This window comes from Hemiscyllium ocellatum, chromosome 18 (genome assembly GCF_020745735.1).
Source record: "Hemiscyllium ocellatum isolate sHemOce1 chromosome 18, sHemOce1.pat.X.cur, whole genome shotgun sequence".
NCBI classification, from domain to species: domain Eukaryota; kingdom Metazoa; phylum Chordata; class Chondrichthyes; order Orectolobiformes; family Hemiscylliidae; genus Hemiscyllium; species Hemiscyllium ocellatum.
The window spans coordinates 49,502,755-49,521,154 of NC_083418.1; the positions used below are offsets into that span (position 1 = coordinate 49,502,755).

Sequence of the window (18,400 nt, forward strand, 5' to 3'; positions counted from 1 at the left end):
AACTATGGTCAGCTATATTAGATGAAAGCCCTTGGTCTAGAAATCAGTACCATTCAATGTGCATGGACTCAAAGGGAAATATGTACAATTTTCACGTAACCCATGACCATGCTCCTGATGGCAAAAGCCACCTTTGTGTCTTGACAGCTTCAGCACTCAGGGGAACCTTAGCCTGCTAAGATGCCTGGAGTTGAAATAGGGACAGGTTGGTCTCCTTGTGGATTGACAGATACAGCCATCAGCAACACTGGGTTTTACATTGCACCAAAGCAGGTTTACCTACCACATTGTACCTGATGGAGTTCCTCCTTGTTCTGCAAAATATTCAAACTTAAACAGCCTTCAGAAAGCATCTCCACTTTTTGTCCTTTGCACTATTGTTGCAAATCCAGCGTACATTATTCAGCACAACTTCAGTATGCCAGATTTTTGTGTACTCACCCCTAGAGCAACTTCCATCTTGGTAATGCCAGAATATCAGTTTTACAAAGAGATAGTTTCATAGTTGTCAGCATGTGGGCTAGGTAAACATCTGCCGTCTCACATTGAAGAACTGATTGCATTTTCACTTGTGGACTACACGGATCTATCCTTACGCCAAACTAAATGCTTAATTCAATGTTTAATCGCTTCCAGACATGTCACAAGTGAATGCCAGGACCATTTCAATCACCAATTTATACAATTTTCATACAATAGTTGACTCAGGTAAGTGGAGGGAATGAACAGCAGATGAGGATGTGATACACACCGTGCAAAGCAGCTCTGCAATAATTGAGAGAAATTAATGCAGAAATAATCTGAAAAGTAGCATTATTTGTTCATCCAAGACAGCTGCACTGAACTCAAATAAGTTTAGTTTGAAATTCATGATCATGGAAAAGCATTGTTAATGCAGTTCATACTCACAAACACTGCTGGGTTTACACTGTCTGCTTTATAATTTGATGATGATGATGCAGGATTACAGACAGTCACTGAACAACCCAAAGCCTCTGTCGGGAATGGACAACCAAGTGCAGAGGATGACTCGAAAGAGAAAGGTGAGTTGCGACAATTTAAAAGCGTGATTAAAACTTAAATTCAAATGTAATCACCTGGCTGAAAGATCTGACCTAATGCAAAACTCTGACAGTGGAATTTCTTCAAGACCTGAGAAATTGGTATTGTGATGACAATACATGTTTAAACATGGCCTTTGCGAATGATGTGTACTGTACATTCTTCCCACCTGTCACAACACTTGAATTCAGTGTGCTCTCAATGGCATGGACGTTATTCCTTGGCTGCGTGCATCAGCTGGTCCTTATGTTTCAAGGTGCAAAACTTACTTTTTGTGAATCTCCAGTTACGTTAGTGGCCTTACATTGTCCCTTCACAAACTAGTGCAATCACTTGTAAAACAAACATGTCTCCTGACTCTTATATCAATGGTTAAAATGTCTGAGGTAACATGCACTAAGTTTTACACTAGGCATTGGGTTTGAGATGCGGGTGGAGAAAGTAAAAAGAAGGGATGTGTTGTCCTGATAACAGAGCATATAGTATCCACACAGGTGTTTAGAAGCTAATGGAAGCAGAGCAGGTGAATGTTGCAATGTCGTCATTAGACCACGAATGATATTCAGGAAAATCTTGAACAATCTCACTCATGTTGTTGATGTGACCATCTTCATTTGGAGAAATCATTTCGTCCCAACCATTCACGACATTGCCATCATCCAACTCCGAATAATCAGTCCAAATCTGCCTGATTTACTCCTGAATCACACACTGTACACTGTGTGAAAACCTGCACAGCAACATAAAGTTCTCAAACATTGACAGCTATTCGAGCATGCAGTCTTCAAGTGTTTGTACACATTTCAATGATCTTTTATCATTTGATATGATTTCCAAAGTACAGAGATTTCCCAGAACTATGGTCAGCTATATTAGATGAAAGCCCTTGGTCTAGAAATCAGTACCATCCAATATGTATGGACTCAAAGTGAAATATGTACAATTTTCACGTAACCCATGACCATGCTCCTGATGGCAAAAGCCACCTTTGTGTCTGCGACAGCTTCAGCACTCAGGGGAACCTTAGCCTGCTAAGATGCCTGGTGGTGAAATACGGACAGGTTGGTCTCCTTGTGGAATGACAGCTACAGCCATCAGCAACACTGGGTTTTACATTGCACCAAAGCAGGTTTACTTACCACATTGTACCTGATGATGTTCCTCCGTGTTCTGCAAAATATTCAAACTTAAACAGCCTTCAGAAAGCATCTCCATTTTTTGTCCTTTGCACTATTGTTGCAAATCCAGCGTACATTATTCAGCACAATTTCAGTATGCCAGATTTTTGTGTACTCACCCCACATGCTAGGTATTAGATTACTTACAGTGTGGAAACAGGCCCTTCGGCCCAACAAGTCCACACCGACCCGCCGAAGCGCAACCCACCCATACCCCTACATTTACCCCTTACCTAACACTACGGGCAATTTAGCATGGCCAATTCACCTGACCTGCACATCTTTGGACTGTGGGAGGAAACCGGAGCACCCGGAGGAAACCCACGCAGACACGGGGAGAACGTACAAACTCCACACAGTCTGTCGCCTGAGTCGGGAAATGAACCCGGGTCTCAGGCGCTGTGAGGCAGCAGTGCTAACCACTGTCTTGAGCAACTTCCATCTTGGTAATGCCAGAATATCAGTTTTGCAAAGAGATAGTTTCATAGTTGTCAGCATGTGGGCTAGGTAAACATCTACCTTCTCACATTCAAGAACTGATTGCATTTTCACTTGTGGACTACACGGATCTATCCTTACGCCAAACTAAATGCTTTATTCAATGTTTAATCGCTTCCAGACATGTCACAAGTGAATGCCAGGACCATTTCAATCACAATTTATAGAATTTTCATACAATAGTTGACTCAGGTAAGTGGAGGGAATGAACAGCAGATGAGGATGTGATACACACCGTGCAAAGCAGCTCTGCAATAATTGAGAGAAATTAATGCAGAAATAATCTGAAAAGTAGCATTATTTGTTCATCCAAGACAGCTGCACTGAACTCAAATAAGTTTAGTTTGAAATTCATGATCACGGAAAAGCATTGTTAATGCAGTTCATACTCACAAACACTGCTGGGTTTACACTGTCTGCTTTATATTTTGATGATGATGATGCAGGATCACAGAAAGTCTCTGAACAACCCAAAGCCTCTCTTGGGAATGGACAACCAAGTGCAGAGGATGACTCGAAAGAGAAAGGTGAGTTGCGACAATTTAAAAATGTGATTAAACCGTAAATTCAAATGTAATCACTTGGCTGAAAGACCTGACCTAATGCAAAACTCTGACAGTGGAATTTCTTCAAGACCTGAGAAATTGGTATTGAGATGACAATACATGTTTAAACTTGGCCTTTGCGAATGTTGTGTACTGTACATTCTTCCCACCTGTCACAACACTTGAATTCAGTGTGCTCTCAATGGCATGGACGTTATTCCTTGGCTGCGTGCATCAGCTGGTCCTTATGTTTCAAGGGGCAAAACTTACTTTTTGTGAATCTCCAGTTACGTTAGTGGCCTTACATTGTCCCTTCACAAATTAGTGCAATCACTTGTAAAACAAACATGTCCCCTGACACTTATATCAATGGTTAAAATGTCTGAGGTAGCATGCACTAGGTTTTTCACTAGGCATTGGGTTTGAGATGCGGATGGAGAAAGTGAAAAGGAGGGATGTGTTGTCCTGATAACAGAGCATATGGTATCCACACAGGTGTTTAGAAGCTAATGGAAGCAGAGCAGGTGAATGTTGCAATGTCATCATTAGACCACGAATGATATTCAGGAAAATCTTGAACAATTTCACTCATGTTGTTGATGTGACCATCTTCATTTGGAGAAACCATTTCGTCCCAACCATTCACGACATTGCCATCATCCAACTCCGAATAATCAGTCCACATCTGCCTGATTTACTCCTGAATCACTCACTGTACACTGTGTGAAAACCTGCACAGCAACATAAAGCTCTCAAACATTGACAGCTATTCGAGCATGCAGTCTTCAAGTGTTTGTACTCATTTCATTGACCTTTTATCATTTGATATGATTTCCAAAGTACAGAGATTTCCCAGAACTATTGTCAGCTATATTAGATGAAAGCCCTTGGTCTAGAAATCAGTACCATTCAATGTGCATGGACTCAAAGGGAAATATGTACAATTTTCACGTAACCCATGACCATGCTCCTGATGGCAAAAGCCACCTTTGTGTCTTGACAGCTTCAGCACTCAGGGGAACCTTAGCCTGCTAAGATGCCTGGAGTTGAAATAGGGACAGGTTGGTCTCCTTGTGGATTGACAGATACAGCCATCAGCAACACTGGGTTTTACATTGCACCAAAGCAGGTTTACCTACCACATTGTACCTGATGGAGTTCCTCCTTGTTCTGCAAAATATTCAAACTTAAACAGCCTTCAGAAAGCATCTCCACTTTTTGTCCTTTGCACTATTGTTGCAAATCCAGCGTACATTATTCAGCACAACTTCAGTATGCCAGATTTTTGTGTACTCACCCCTAGAGCAACTTCCATCTTGGTAATGCCAGAATATCAGTTTTACAAAGAGATAGTTTCATAGTTGTCAGCATGTGGGCTAGGTAAACATCTGCCTTCTCACATTGAAGAACTGATTGCATTTTCACTTGTGGACTACACGGATCTATCCTTACGCCAAACTAAATGCTTAATTCAATGTTTAAACGCTTCCAGACATGTCACAAGTGAATGCCAGGACCATTTCAATCACCAATTTATAGAATTTTCATACAATAGTTGACTCAGGTAAGTGGAGGGAATGAACAGCAGACGAGGATGTGATACACACCGTGCAAAGCAGCTCTGCAATAATTGAGAGAAATTAATGCAGAACTAATCTGAAAAGTAGCATTATTTGTTCATCAAGACAGCTGCACTGAACTCAAATAAGTTTAGTTTGAAATTCATGATCATGGAAAAGCATTGTTAATGCAGTTCATACTCACAAACACTGCTGGGTTTACACTGTCTGCTTTATAATTTGATGATGATGATGCAGGATTACAGACAGTCACTGAACAACCCAAAGCCTCTGTCGGGAATGGACAACCAAGTGCAGAGGATGACTCGAAAGAGAAAGGTGAGTTGCGACAATTTAAAAGCGTGATTAAAACTTAAATTCAAATGTAATCACCTGGCTGAAAGATCTGACCTAATGCAAAACTCTGACAGTGGAATTTCTTCAAGACCTGAGAAATTGGTATTGTGATGACAATACATGTTTAAACATGGCCTTTGCGAATGATGTGTACTGTACATTCTTCCCACCTGTCACAACACTTGAATTCAGTGTGCTCTCAATGGCATGGACGTTATTCCTTGGCTGCGTGCATCAGCTGGTCCTTATGTTTCAAGGTGCAAAACTTACTTTTTGTGAATCTCCAGTTACGTTAGTGGCCTTACATTGTCCCTTCACAAACTAGTGTAATCACTTGTAAAACAAACATGTCTCCTGACTCTTATATCAATGGTTAAAATGTCTGAGGTAACATGCACTAAGTTTTACACTAGGCATTGGGTTTGAGATGCGGGTGGAGAAAGTAAAAAGAAGGGATGTGTTGTCCTGATAACAGAGCATATAGTATCCACACAGGTGTTTAGAAGCTAATGGAAGCAGAGCAGGTGAATGTTGCAATGTCGTCATTAGACCACGAATGATATTCAGGAAAATCTTGAACAATCTCACTCATGTTGTTGATGTGACCATCTTCATTTGGAGAAATCATTTCGTCCCAACCATTCACGACATTGCCATCATCCAACTCCGAATAATCAGTCCAAATCTGCCTGATTTACTCCTGAATCACTCACTGTACACTGTGTGAAAATCTGCACAGCAACATAAAGTTCTCAAACATTGACAGCTATTCGAGCATGCAGTCTTCAAGTGTTTGTACACATTTCAATGATCTTTTATCATTTGATATGATTTCCAAAGTACAGAGATTTCCCAGAACTATGGTCAGCTATATTAGATGAAAGCCCTTGGTCTAGAAATCAGTACCATCCAATATGTATGGACTCAAAGTGAAATATGTACAATTTTCACGTAACCCATGACCATGCTCCTGATGGCAAAAGCCACCTTTGTGTCTGCGACAGCTTCAGCACTCAGGGGATCCTTAGCCTGCTAAGATGCCTGGCGGTGAAATAGGGACAGGTTGGTCTCCTTGTGGAATGACAGCTACAGCCATCAGCAACACTGGGTTTTACATTGCACCAAAGCAGGTTTACTTACCACATTGTACCTGATGATGTTCCTCCGTGTTCTGCAAAATATTCAAACTTAAACAGCCTTCAGAAAGCATCTCCATTTTTTGTCCTTTGCACTATTGTTGCAAATCCAGCGTACATTATTCAGCACAATTTCAGTATGCCAGATTTTTGTGTACTCACCCCACATGCTAGGTATTAGATTACTTACAGTGTGGAAACAGGCCCTTCGGCCCAACAAGTCCACACCGGCCCGCCGAAGCGCAACCCACCCATACCCCTACATTTACCCCTTACCTAACACTACGGGCAATTTAGCATGGCCAATTCACCTGACCTGCACATCTTTGGACTGTGGGAGGAAACCGGAGCACCCGGAGGAAACCCACGCAGACACGGGGAGAACGTACAAACTCCACACAGTCTGTCGCCTGAGTCGGGAAATGAACCCGGGTCTCAGGCGCTGTGAGGCAGCAGTGCTAACCACTGTCTTGAGCAACTTCCATCTTGGTAATGCCAGAATATCAGTTTTGCAAAGAGATAGTTTCATAGTTGTCAGCATGTGGGCTAGGTAAACATCTGCCTTCTCACATTCAAGAACTGATTGCATTTTCACTTGTGGACTACACGGATCTATCCTTACGCCAAACTAAATGCTTTATTCAATGTTTAATCGCTTCCAGACATGTCACAAGTGAATGCCAGGACCATTTCAATCACAATTTATAGAATTTTCATACAATAGTTGACTCAGGTAAGTGGAGGGAATGAACAGCAGATGAGGATGTGATACACACCGTGCAAAGCAGCTCTGCAATAATTGAGAGAAATTAATGCAGAAATAATCTGAAAAGTAGCATTATTTGTTCATCCAAGACAGCTGCACTGAACTCAAATAAGTTTAGTTTGAAATTCATGATCATGGAAAAGCATTGTTAATGCAGTTCATACTCACAAACACTGCTGGGTTTACACTGTCTGCTTTATATTTTGATGATGATGATGCAGGATCACAGAAAGTCTCTGAACAACCCAAAGCCTCTCTTGGGAATGGACAACCAAGTGCAGAGGATGACTCGAAAGAGAAAGGTGAGTTGCGACAATTTAAAAATGTGATTAAACCGTAAATTCAAATGTAATCACTTGGCTGAAAGACCTGACCTAATGCAAAACTCTGACAGTGGAATTTCTTCAAGACCTGAGAAATTGGTATTGAGATGACAATACATGTTTAAACTTGGCCTTTGCGAATGTTGTGTACTGTACATTCTTCCCACCTGTCACAACACTTGAATTCAGTGTGCTCTCAATGGCATGGACGTTATTCCTTGGCTGCGTGCATCAGCTGGTCCTTATGTTTCAAGGGGCAAAACTTACTTTTTGTGAATCTCCAGTTACGTTAGTGGCCTTACATTGTCCCTTCACAAATTAGTGCAATCACTTGTAAAACAAACATGTCCCCTGACACTTATATCAATGGTTAAAATGTCTGAGGTAGCATGCACTAGGTTTTTCACTAGGCATTGGGTTTGAGATGCGGATGGAGAAAGTGAAAAGGAGGGATGTGTTGTCCTGATAACAGAGCATATGGTATCCACACAGGTGTTTAGAAGCTAATGGAAGCAGAGCAGGTGAATGTTGCAATGTCATCATTAGACCACGAATGATATTCAGGAAAATCTTGAACAATTTCACTCATGTTGTTGATGTGACCATCTTCATTTGGAGAAACCATTTCGTCCCAACCATTCACGACATTGCCATCATCCAACTCCGAATAATCAGTCCACATCTGCCTGATTTACTCCTGAATCACTCACTGTACACTGTGTGAAAACCTGCACAGCAACATAAAGCTCTCAAACATTGACAGCTATTCGAGCATGCAGTCTTCAAGTGTTTGTACTCATTTCATTGACCTTTTATCATTTGATATGATTTCCAAAGTACAGAGATTTCCCAGAACTATGGTCAGCTATATTAGATGAAAGCCCTTGGTCTAGAAATCAGTACCATTCAATGTGCATGGACTCAAAGGGAAATATGTACAATTTTCACGTAACCCATGACCATGCTCCTGATGGCAAAAGCCACCTTTGTGTCTTGACAGCTTCAGCACTCAGGGGAACCTTAGCCTGCTAAGATGCCTGGAGTTGAAATAGGGACAGGTTGGTCTCCTTGTGGATTGACAGATACAGCCATCAGCAACACTGGGTTTTACATTGCACCAAAGCAGGTTTACCTACCACATTGTACCTGATGGAGTTCCTCCTTGTTCTGCAAAATATTCAAACTTAAACAGCCTTCAGAAAGCATCTCCACTTTTTGTCCTTTGCACTATTGTTGCAAATCCAGCGTACATTATTCAGCACAACTTCAGTATGCCAGATTTTTGTGTACTCACCCCTAGAGCAACTTCCATCTTGGTAATGCCAGAATATCAGTTTTACAAAGAGATAGTTTCATAGTTGTCAGCATGTGGGCTAGGTAAACATCTGCCGTCTCACATTGAAGAACTGATTGCATTTTCACTTGTGGACTACACGGATCTATCCTTACGCCAAACTAAATGCTTAATTCAATGTTTAATCGCTTCCAGACATGTCACAAGGGAATGCCAGGACCATTTCAATCACCAATTTATACAATTTTCATACAATAGTTGACTCAGGTAAGTGGAGGGAATGAACAGCAGATGAGGATGTGATACACACCGTGCAAAGCAGCTCTGCAATAATTGAGAGAAATTAATGCAGAAATAATCTGAAAAGTAGCATTATTTGTTCATCCAAGACAGCTGCACTGAACTCAAATAAGTTTAGTTTGAAATTCATGATCATGGAAAAGCATTGTTAATGCAGTTCATACTCACAAACACTGCTGGGTTTACACTGTCTGCTTTATAATTTGATGATGATGATGCAGGATTACAGACAGTCACTGAACAACCCAAAGCCTCTGTCGGGAATGGACAACCAAGTGCAGAGGATGACTCGAAAGAGAAAGGTGAGTTGCGACAATTTAAAAGCGTGATTAAAACTTAAATTCAAATGTAATCACCTGGCTGAAAGATCTGACCTAATGCAAAACTCTGACAGTGGAATTTCTTCAAGACCTGAGAAATTGGTATTGTGATGACAATACATGTTTAAACATGGCCTTTGCGAATGATGTGTACTGTACATTCTTCCCACCTGTCACAACACTTGAATTCAGTGTGCTCTCAATGGCATGGACGTTATTCCTTGGCTGCGTGCATCAGCTGGTCCTTATGTTTCAAGGTGCAAAACTTACTTTTTGTGAATCTCCAGTTACGTTAGTGGCCTTACATTGTCCCTTCACAAACTAGTGCAATCACTTGTAAAACAAACATGTCTCCTGACTCTTATATCAATGGTTAAAATGTCTGAGGTAACATGCACTAAGTTTTACACTAGGCATTGGGTTTGAGATGCGGGTGGAGAAAGTAAAAAGAAGGGATGTGTTGTCCTGATAACAGAGCATATAGTATCCACACAGGTGTTTAGAAGCTAATGGAAGCAGAGCAGGTGAATGTTGCAATGTCGTCATTAGACCACGAATGATATTCAGGAAAATCTTGAACAATCTCACTCATGTTGTTGATGTGACCATCTTCATTTGGAGAAATCATTTCGTCCCAACCATTCACGACATTGCCATCATCCAACTCCGAATAATCAGTCCAAATCTGCCTGATTTACTCCTGAATCACACACTGTACACTGTGTGAAAACCTGCACAGCAACATAAAGTTCTCAAACATTGACAGCTATTCGAGCATGCAGTCTTCAAGTGTTTGTACACATTTCAATGATCTTTTATCATTTGATATGATTTCCAAAGTACAGAGATTTCCCAGAACTATGGTCAGCTATATTAGATGAAAGCCCTTGGTCTAGAAATCAGTACCATCCAATATGTATGGACTCAAAGTGAAATATGTACAATTTTCACGTAACCCATGACCATGCTCCTGATGGCAAAAGCCACCTTTGTGTCTGCGACAGCTTCAGCACTCAGGGGAACCTTAGCCTGCTAAGATGCCTGGTGGTGAAATAGGGACAGGTTGGTCTCCTTGTGGAATGACAGCTACAGCCATCAGCAACACTGGGTTTTACATTGCACCAAAGCAGGTTTACTTACCACATTGTACCTGATGATGTTCCTCCGTGTTCTGCAAAATATTCAAACTTAAACAGCCTTCAGAAAGCATCTCCATTTTTTGTCCTTTGCACTATTGTTGCAAATCCAGCGTACATTATTCAGCACAATTTCAGTATGCCAGATTTTTGTGTACTCACCCCACATGCTAGGTCTTGAGCAACTTCCATCTTGGTAATGCCAGAATATCAGTTTTGCAAAGAGATAGTTTCATAGTTGTCAGCATGTGGGCTCGGTAAACATCTGCCTTCTCACATTCAAGAACTGATTGCATTTTCACTTGTGGACTACACGGATCTATCCTCACGCCAAACTAAATGCTTTATTCAATGTTTAATCGCTTCCAGACATGTCACAAGTGAATGCCAGGACCATTTCAATCACAATTTATAGAATTTTCATACAATAGTTGACTCAGGTAAGTGGAGGGAATGAACAGCAGATGAGGATGTGATACACACCGTGCACAGCATCTCTGCAATAATTGAGAGAAATTAATGCAGAACTAATCTGAAAAGTAGCATTATTTGTTCATCAAGACAGCTGCACTGAACTCAAATAAGTTTAGTTTGAAATTCATGATCATGGAAAAGCATTGTTAATGCAGTTCATACTCACAAACACTGCTGGGTTTACACTGTCTGCTTTATAATTTGATGATGATGATGCAGGATCACAGACAGTCACTGAACAACCCAAAGCCTCTGTTGGGAATGGACAACCAAGTGCAGAGGATGACTCGAAAGAGAAAGGTGAGTTGCGACAATTTAAAAACGTGATTAAAACTTAAATTCAAAAGTAATCATCTGGTTGAAAGACCTGACGTAATGCAAAACTCTGACAGTGGAATTTCTTCAAGACCTGAGAAATTGGTATTGAGATGACAATACATGTTTAAACTTTGCCTTTGCAAATGTGGTGTCCTGTAAATCTTTCCCACTGTGACAAAACTTGAATTCAGTGTGCTCTCAACGGCATGCATGTTGTTCCTTGGCTGCATGCATCAGCTGGTCCTTATGTTTCAAGGGGCAAAACTTACTTTTTGTGAATCTCCTGTTCCATTAGTGGCCTTACATTGTCCTCTCACAAATTAGTGCAATCACTTGTAAAGCAAACATGTGCCTTGACACTTTCATCAATGGTTAAAATGTCTGAGGTAGCATACACTACGTTTTTCACTGAGCATTCGGTTTGAGATGCGGGTGGAGAAAGTAAAAAGAAGGGATGTGTTGTCCTGATAACGGGGCATGTGGTATCCACACAGGTGTTTAGAAGCTAATGGGAGCACAGCAGGTGAATGTTGCAATGTTGTTCCAAGACCACGAATGATATTCAGGAAAATCTTTCAGAATCACAATCATGTTGTTGATGTGACTATCTTCATTTGGAGAAATCATTTCATTCAAACCATTCACGACATTGCCATCATCCAACTCCCAACAATCAGTCCAAATCTGCCTGATTAACTCCTGAATCACTCACTGTACACTGTGTGAAAACCTGCACAGCAACATAAAGCTTTCAAACATCGACAGCTATCCGAGCATGCAGTGTTCAAGTGTTTGTATACATTTCAATGACCTTTTATGATTTGATATGATTTCCAAAGTACAGAGATTTCCCAGAACTATGGTCAGCTGTATTAGATGAAAGCCCTTTGTCGACACATTAGTACCATTCAATATGTATGGACTCAAAGGGAAATATGTACAAATTTTAACGTAAACCATGACCATGTTCCTGATGGCAAAAACCATCTTTGTGTGACAGCATCAGCACTCAGGGGAACCTTAGCCCGCTAAGATCCCTGGAGGTGAAATAGGGACAGGTTGGTCAGCTTGTGAAATAACAGGTCAGCCATCTGCAACACTGGCTTCCACTTTGCATCAAAGCAGGTTTACTTACCACATTGTACCTGGTGCAGTTCCTCCTTGTTCTGCAAAATATTCAAACTGAAACAGCCTTCCGAAAGCATCTCCACTTTTTGTCCTTTGCACTATTGTTGCAAATCCAGCGTACATTATTCAGCACAACTTGGACATACCAGATTTTTGTGTACTCATCCCACATGCCAGGTCTTGAGCAAATTGCATCTTGGAAATGCCAGAACATCATTTTGGAAAAGACATAGTTTCATAGTTGTCAACATGTGGGCTAGGTAATCATCTGCCTTTTGGAATTCATGAACTGATTGTATTTTCTCTTGTGAACTCCACGGATCTATCCTTACACCAAACGAAATGACTTATTCACTGATTTAACCACTTCCAAATATTTCACAAATGCATGGCAGGACCATTTCCATCACCAACTTATAGAATTCTTCATAAAATATTTGACTCAGGTAAATGGAGAGAATGAACAGCCGACGAGGACATAATACACACCATGCACAGCAGCTGTGCAATAATTGAGAAAAATTAATTCAGAACTAATCTGAAAAGTAGCATTATTTGTTCATCAAGACAGCTGCACTGAACTCAAATACGTTTAGTTTGAAATTCATGGTCACGTAAAAGCATTGTTAATGCAGTTCATACTCACAAACACTGCTGGGTTTACACTGTCTGCTTTATATTTTGATGATGATGATGATGCAGGATCACAGAAAGTCTCTGAACAACCCAAAGCTTCTGTTGGGAATGGACAACCAAGTGCAGAAGATGACTTGAAAGAGAAAGGTGAGTTGTGACAATTTAAAAATGTGATTAAAACGTAAATTCAAAAGTAGTCAATTGGCTGAAATACCTGACGTAAGGCAAAACTCTGACAGTGGAATTTCTTCAAGACCTGAGAAATTGGTATTGAGATGACAATACATGTTTAAACTTTGCCTTTGCGAATGTTGTGTACTGTACATCCTTCCCACCTGTCACAACACTTGAATTCAGTGTGCTCTCAATGGCATGGATGTTATTCCTTGGCTGCGTGCATCAGCTGGTCCTTATGTTTCAAGGGGCAAAACTTACTTTTTGTGAATCTCCAGTTACGTTAGCGGCCTTACATTGTCCCTTCACAAATTAGTGCAATCACTTGTAAAACAAACATGTCCCCTGACACTTATATCAATGGTTAAAATGTCTGAGGTAGCATGCACTAGGTTTTTCACTAGGCATTGGATTTGAGATGCGGATGGAGAAAGTGAAAAGGAGGGATGTGTTGTCCTGATAACAGAGCATATGGTATCCACACAGGTGTTTAGAAGCTAATGGAAGCAGAGCAGGTGAATGTTGCAATGTCATCATTAGACCACGAATGATATTCAGGAAAATCTTGAACAATCTCACTCATGTTGTTGATGTGACCGTCTTCATTTGGAGAAACCATTTCGTCCCAACCATTCACGACATTGCCATCATCCAACTCCCAACAATCAGTCCAAATCTGCCTGATTAACTCCTGAATCACTCACTGTACACTCTGTGAAAACCTGCACAGCAACATAAAGCTCTCAAACATTGACAGCTATTCGAGCATGCAGTTTTCAAGTGTTTGTACACATTTCAATGATCTTTTGTTATTTGATATGATTTCCAAAGTACAGAGATTTCCCAGAACTATGGTCAGCTATATTAGATGAAAGCCCTTGATCTCGAAATCAGTACCATCCAATATGTATGGACTCAAAGTGAAATATGTACAATTTTCACGTAACCCATGACCATGCTCCTGATGGCAAAAGCCACCTTTGTGTCTGCGACAGCTTCAGCACTCAGGTGAACCTTAGCCTGCTAAGATGCCTGGTGGTGAAATAGGGATAGGTTGGTCTCTTTGTGGAATGACAGCTACAGCCATCAGCAACACTGGGTTTTACATTGCACCAAAGCAGGTTTACTTACCACATTGTACCTGATGGTGTTCCTCCGTGTTCTGCAAAATATTCAACTTAAACAGCCTTCAGAAAGCATCTCCATTTTTTGTCCTTTGCACTCTTGTTGCAAATACAGCGTACATTATTCAGCACAATTTCAGTATGCCGGATTTTTGTGTACTCACCCCACATGCCAGGTCTTGAGCAACTTCCATCTTGGTAATGCCAGAATATCAGTTTTGCAAAGAGATAGTTTCATAGTTGTCAGCATGTGGGCTAGGTAAACATCTGCCTTCTCACATTCAAGAACTGATTGCATTTTCACTTGTGGACTACACGGATCTATCCTTACGCCAAACTAAGTGCTTTATTCAATGTTTAATCGCTTCCAGACATGTCACAAGTGAATGCCAGGACCATTTCAATCACAATTTATAGAATTTTCATACAATATTTCACTCACGTAAGTGGAGGGAATGAACAGCAGATGAGGATGTGATACACACCGTGCATAGCAGCTCTGCAATAATTGAGAGAAATTATGCAGAACTAATCTGAAAAGTAGCATTATTTGTTCATCAAGACAGCAGCACTGAACTCAAATAAGTTTAGTTTGAAATTCATGATCATGGAAAAGCATTGTTAATGCAGTTCATACTAACAAACACTGCTGGGTTTACACTGTCTGCTTTATAATTTGATGATGATGATGCAGGATCACAGAAAGTCACTGAACAACCCAAAGCCTCTGTTGGGAATGGACAACCAAGTGCAGAGAATGACTCGAAAGAGAAAGGTGAGCTGCGACAATTTAAAAACGTGATTAATACTTAAATTCAAATGTAATCACCTGGCTGAAAGACCTGACCTAATGCAAAACTCTGACAGTGGAATTTCTTCAAGACCTGAAAAATTGGTATTGAGATGACAATACATGTTTAAACTTTGCCTTTGCGAATGTTGTGTACTGTACATCCTGCCCTCCTGTCACAACACTTGAATTCAGTGTGCTCTAAATGGCATGGACGTTATTCCTTGGCTGCATGCATCAGCTGGTCCTTATGTTTCAAGGGGCAAAACTTACTTTTTGTGAATCTCCAGTTACGTTAGTGGCCTTACATTATACCTTCACAAATTAGTGCAATCACTTGTAAAACAAACATGTCCCCTGACACTTATATCAATGGTTAAAATGTCTGAGGTAGCGTGCACTAGGTTTTTCACTAGTCATTGGGTGTGAGATGCGGGTGGAGAAAGTAAAAAGAAGGGATGTGTTGTCCTGATAACAGAGCATATGGTATCCACACAGGTGTTTAGAAGCTAATGGAAGCAGAGCAGGTGAATGTTGCAATGTCGTCATTAGACCACGAATGATATTCATGAAAATCTTGAACAATCTCACTCATGTTATTGATCTGACCATCTTCATTTGGAGAAACCATTTCGTCCCAACCATTCACGACATTGCCATTATCCAACTCCCAATAATCAGTCCTCAAGTCCAAATTAACTCCTGATTAACTCCTGAATCACTCACTGAACACTGTGCTAAAAACTGCACAAACAACATAAAGCCCTCAAACATTGACAGCTATTCAAGCATGCAGTGTTCAAGTGTTTGTACACATTTCAATTACTTTTTATTGTTGAATATATTTGCCAGGTCTTAAGGAACTTCCATCTTTGAAACATAAGAACATCATTGTTAAAACAATACAGTTTCACGGTTGACATAATTCGGACAAGATAAAAACTTTCAAATTCAAGAAGCATTTCCACGATACCTCCATGAATCTATGCTTATTCACAACTATATGGTTAATTCAATGTCTTAACCACTTCATGACATTTCACAAGTGCATGCTCGGACCATTTCAATCACCAAGTATTCAAATATCTTCACACAATAGTTGACTCTGGCAAATGGATAGCGTGAATAGCAGACTGGGGCGTAATACACACAGGGAGCAACAGCTCTGCAATAACTCAGAGAATAGTAATGCAGCACTAATCTGAAAAGTAACATAATTTGTCCATAGGGATAGCTGCACTGAACTCAAATAAAGTTTGTGTGATATTCATGATCACACAAAAGCATTGTCAGTGCAGTTCATACTCGCAAACACTACTGGGTTTACACTGTCTGCTTCATTTTTTGATGATGATGATGATGACGCAACATCACAAAATATCTCTGAGAAACATGAAGGTAGCTTTGGGAATGGAAAACAAAATGCAGTGGATGATTCAAAAGAGAAATGTGAGTTACTACAATTTAAAAATGCAAACTTTTGAAAACTAATCATCTGGGTGAAAGACCTGACCTAATGCATAACTCTGACAATGGGAATTTGTTCAAGACCTGATCAATTGTTATGGACCTGACAGCACATGTTTTTAACTTTGCCTTTGCAAATGAGGTGTATTGTACATTTTTGCCACCTGCCACATTACTTAATTTCAAGGTGCTGTCAGCGACATAATTTCTTCAATGGTTTTACCACTTCAAGACATTTCACAATTGCATGCCAGGATCATTTGAATCACCAAGTTATGGAAGTCATCAAAGAGTAGTTGGTTTAGGTAAATGAATGGCATCAAAAGTATTATCAAGTGTAATACACAGAGTGAGCTACAGCTCTGCACTAATTAAGAGAACATCAATACATCACTGATCTGAAAAATAGCATCATGTGTTCATCAATGTGGTTGGACTGACTTCAAATGGACATGTGTGAAATTCATGATCACACAAAAAGCATTATCAATGTAGTTTCTACACCATTATGTTGCTGGGTTTACATTGCCTGTCTTGTTTTTTTAACAATGTAGGATCACTGGATTTCAATAAACATCAACAAAGTAATGCTGCGAATACAAATAAAGACACAAAGGATCACTCAAGAGGGAAAGGTGAGATGTAAGGATTTAAAAGTGTGACCAATTCCAAATAATTGAGTGAAGTACGTTATGAAATACTAAAGTGTCACGACTGAATCTGATCAAGCCCTAGAAAATTGGAATTGAGATGACAGTATGTTTCAATTCTTGCCTTTGCATCACAGACACACTGTACATTTTTGCTGCCTGGTGCATTGCCTCATTCCAGTTTTCTGTCAATGAAATCTGTTCATTAGGTTCATGCATCAGCAGGACCGTATATTGCACGAGGAAAATGTTGCTGAAACACACACTCCAACTTGTACAGTGGCCTCATATTGTTAGTGCACAAATTAGTGCAATTATCAAGAAAGTAAAATTCTGCTCTGATCTGGTCAATGACTGCACAATCTTATTCCAAAAAATCCACATTCTGAACACTCTTCAGAAAACATTTCCACTTGGTCCTTTGCACTATGGGAACAAATCTTACGTAGATTGTTCAATACACATTCTCTTGGTCGGGTTATTGAGATTTGATCTCCCATCCATTTTCTTGACCAAATTGCAAGATTGTTGCAGCTATTATGCACATCATTCCATACCTTAGTCTCTGTGTCAGAGTCACATTGTGTTGTGATGAACCCTCATTCCTGTTATTGAGCAAATTCCATCATGGAAACTCCAGAATATTAGTCTTTATCAACAGATCATTTTCATAGATACCACCACATTCGGGTAGTTTACAAATTCCAGAACAGTGCACATTTTAATCTGAGAAACCTGATCGTTCCTTGAACAAAGTACATGATTTGAACAATGATTTGACCACTTTCAGATACTGAGCAAGTGCATTCCAGAACCACTTGAATCACCAAGTTATCAAATTCCTTATATTGAACTCAAGTTAACACATGTGAATGCCATTATTGCACTAAAGCACTGACACGGCTCTTTCTACTCCCATGTGTTGCTGGGTCTCCACAATCTATTTTGTTACTTTAAGGTGATGCAGAATTACAGGAAGAGTCTGAAAATTCTCATGGTATTGCTGGGAATGGAAAAGAAGATGCAGCGGATCACTCAACAGAGAAAGGTGAGTTGCTACAATTTAAAAATGTGATGAATTAAAATGTAGTTGTGTGCAAGATCTGATGGAAAGCAAAATTCTGACAGTGGAATTTGGTCAAGACCTGATAAACTGGTATTGAGA

General features: G+C 40.2%; 1 protein-coding gene across 1 annotated transcript in view; it reads left to right on the plus strand.

Annotated features, from left to right (window-relative positions):
* The window catches only part of LOC132824301 (ribosome-binding protein 1-like), a 95,331-nt gene extending 82,143 nt beyond the window's left edge, over positions 1-13,188 (plus strand). Inside the window, exons 31-37 of the mRNA XM_060838645.1 lie at positions 963-1,043; positions 3,185-3,265; positions 5,101-5,181; positions 7,323-7,403; positions 9,240-9,320; positions 11,168-11,248; positions 13,097-13,188. Coding sequence (XP_060694628.1) covers positions 963-1,043; positions 3,185-3,265; positions 5,101-5,181; positions 7,323-7,403; positions 9,240-9,320; positions 11,168-11,248; positions 13,097-13,188 — 578 coding nt within the window. The remainder of the gene's footprint in view (positions 1-962; positions 1,044-3,184; positions 3,266-5,100; positions 5,182-7,322; positions 7,404-9,239; positions 9,321-11,167; positions 11,249-13,096) is intronic.
* The last annotated feature ends 5,212 nt before the right edge of the window (positions 13,189-18,400 follow it).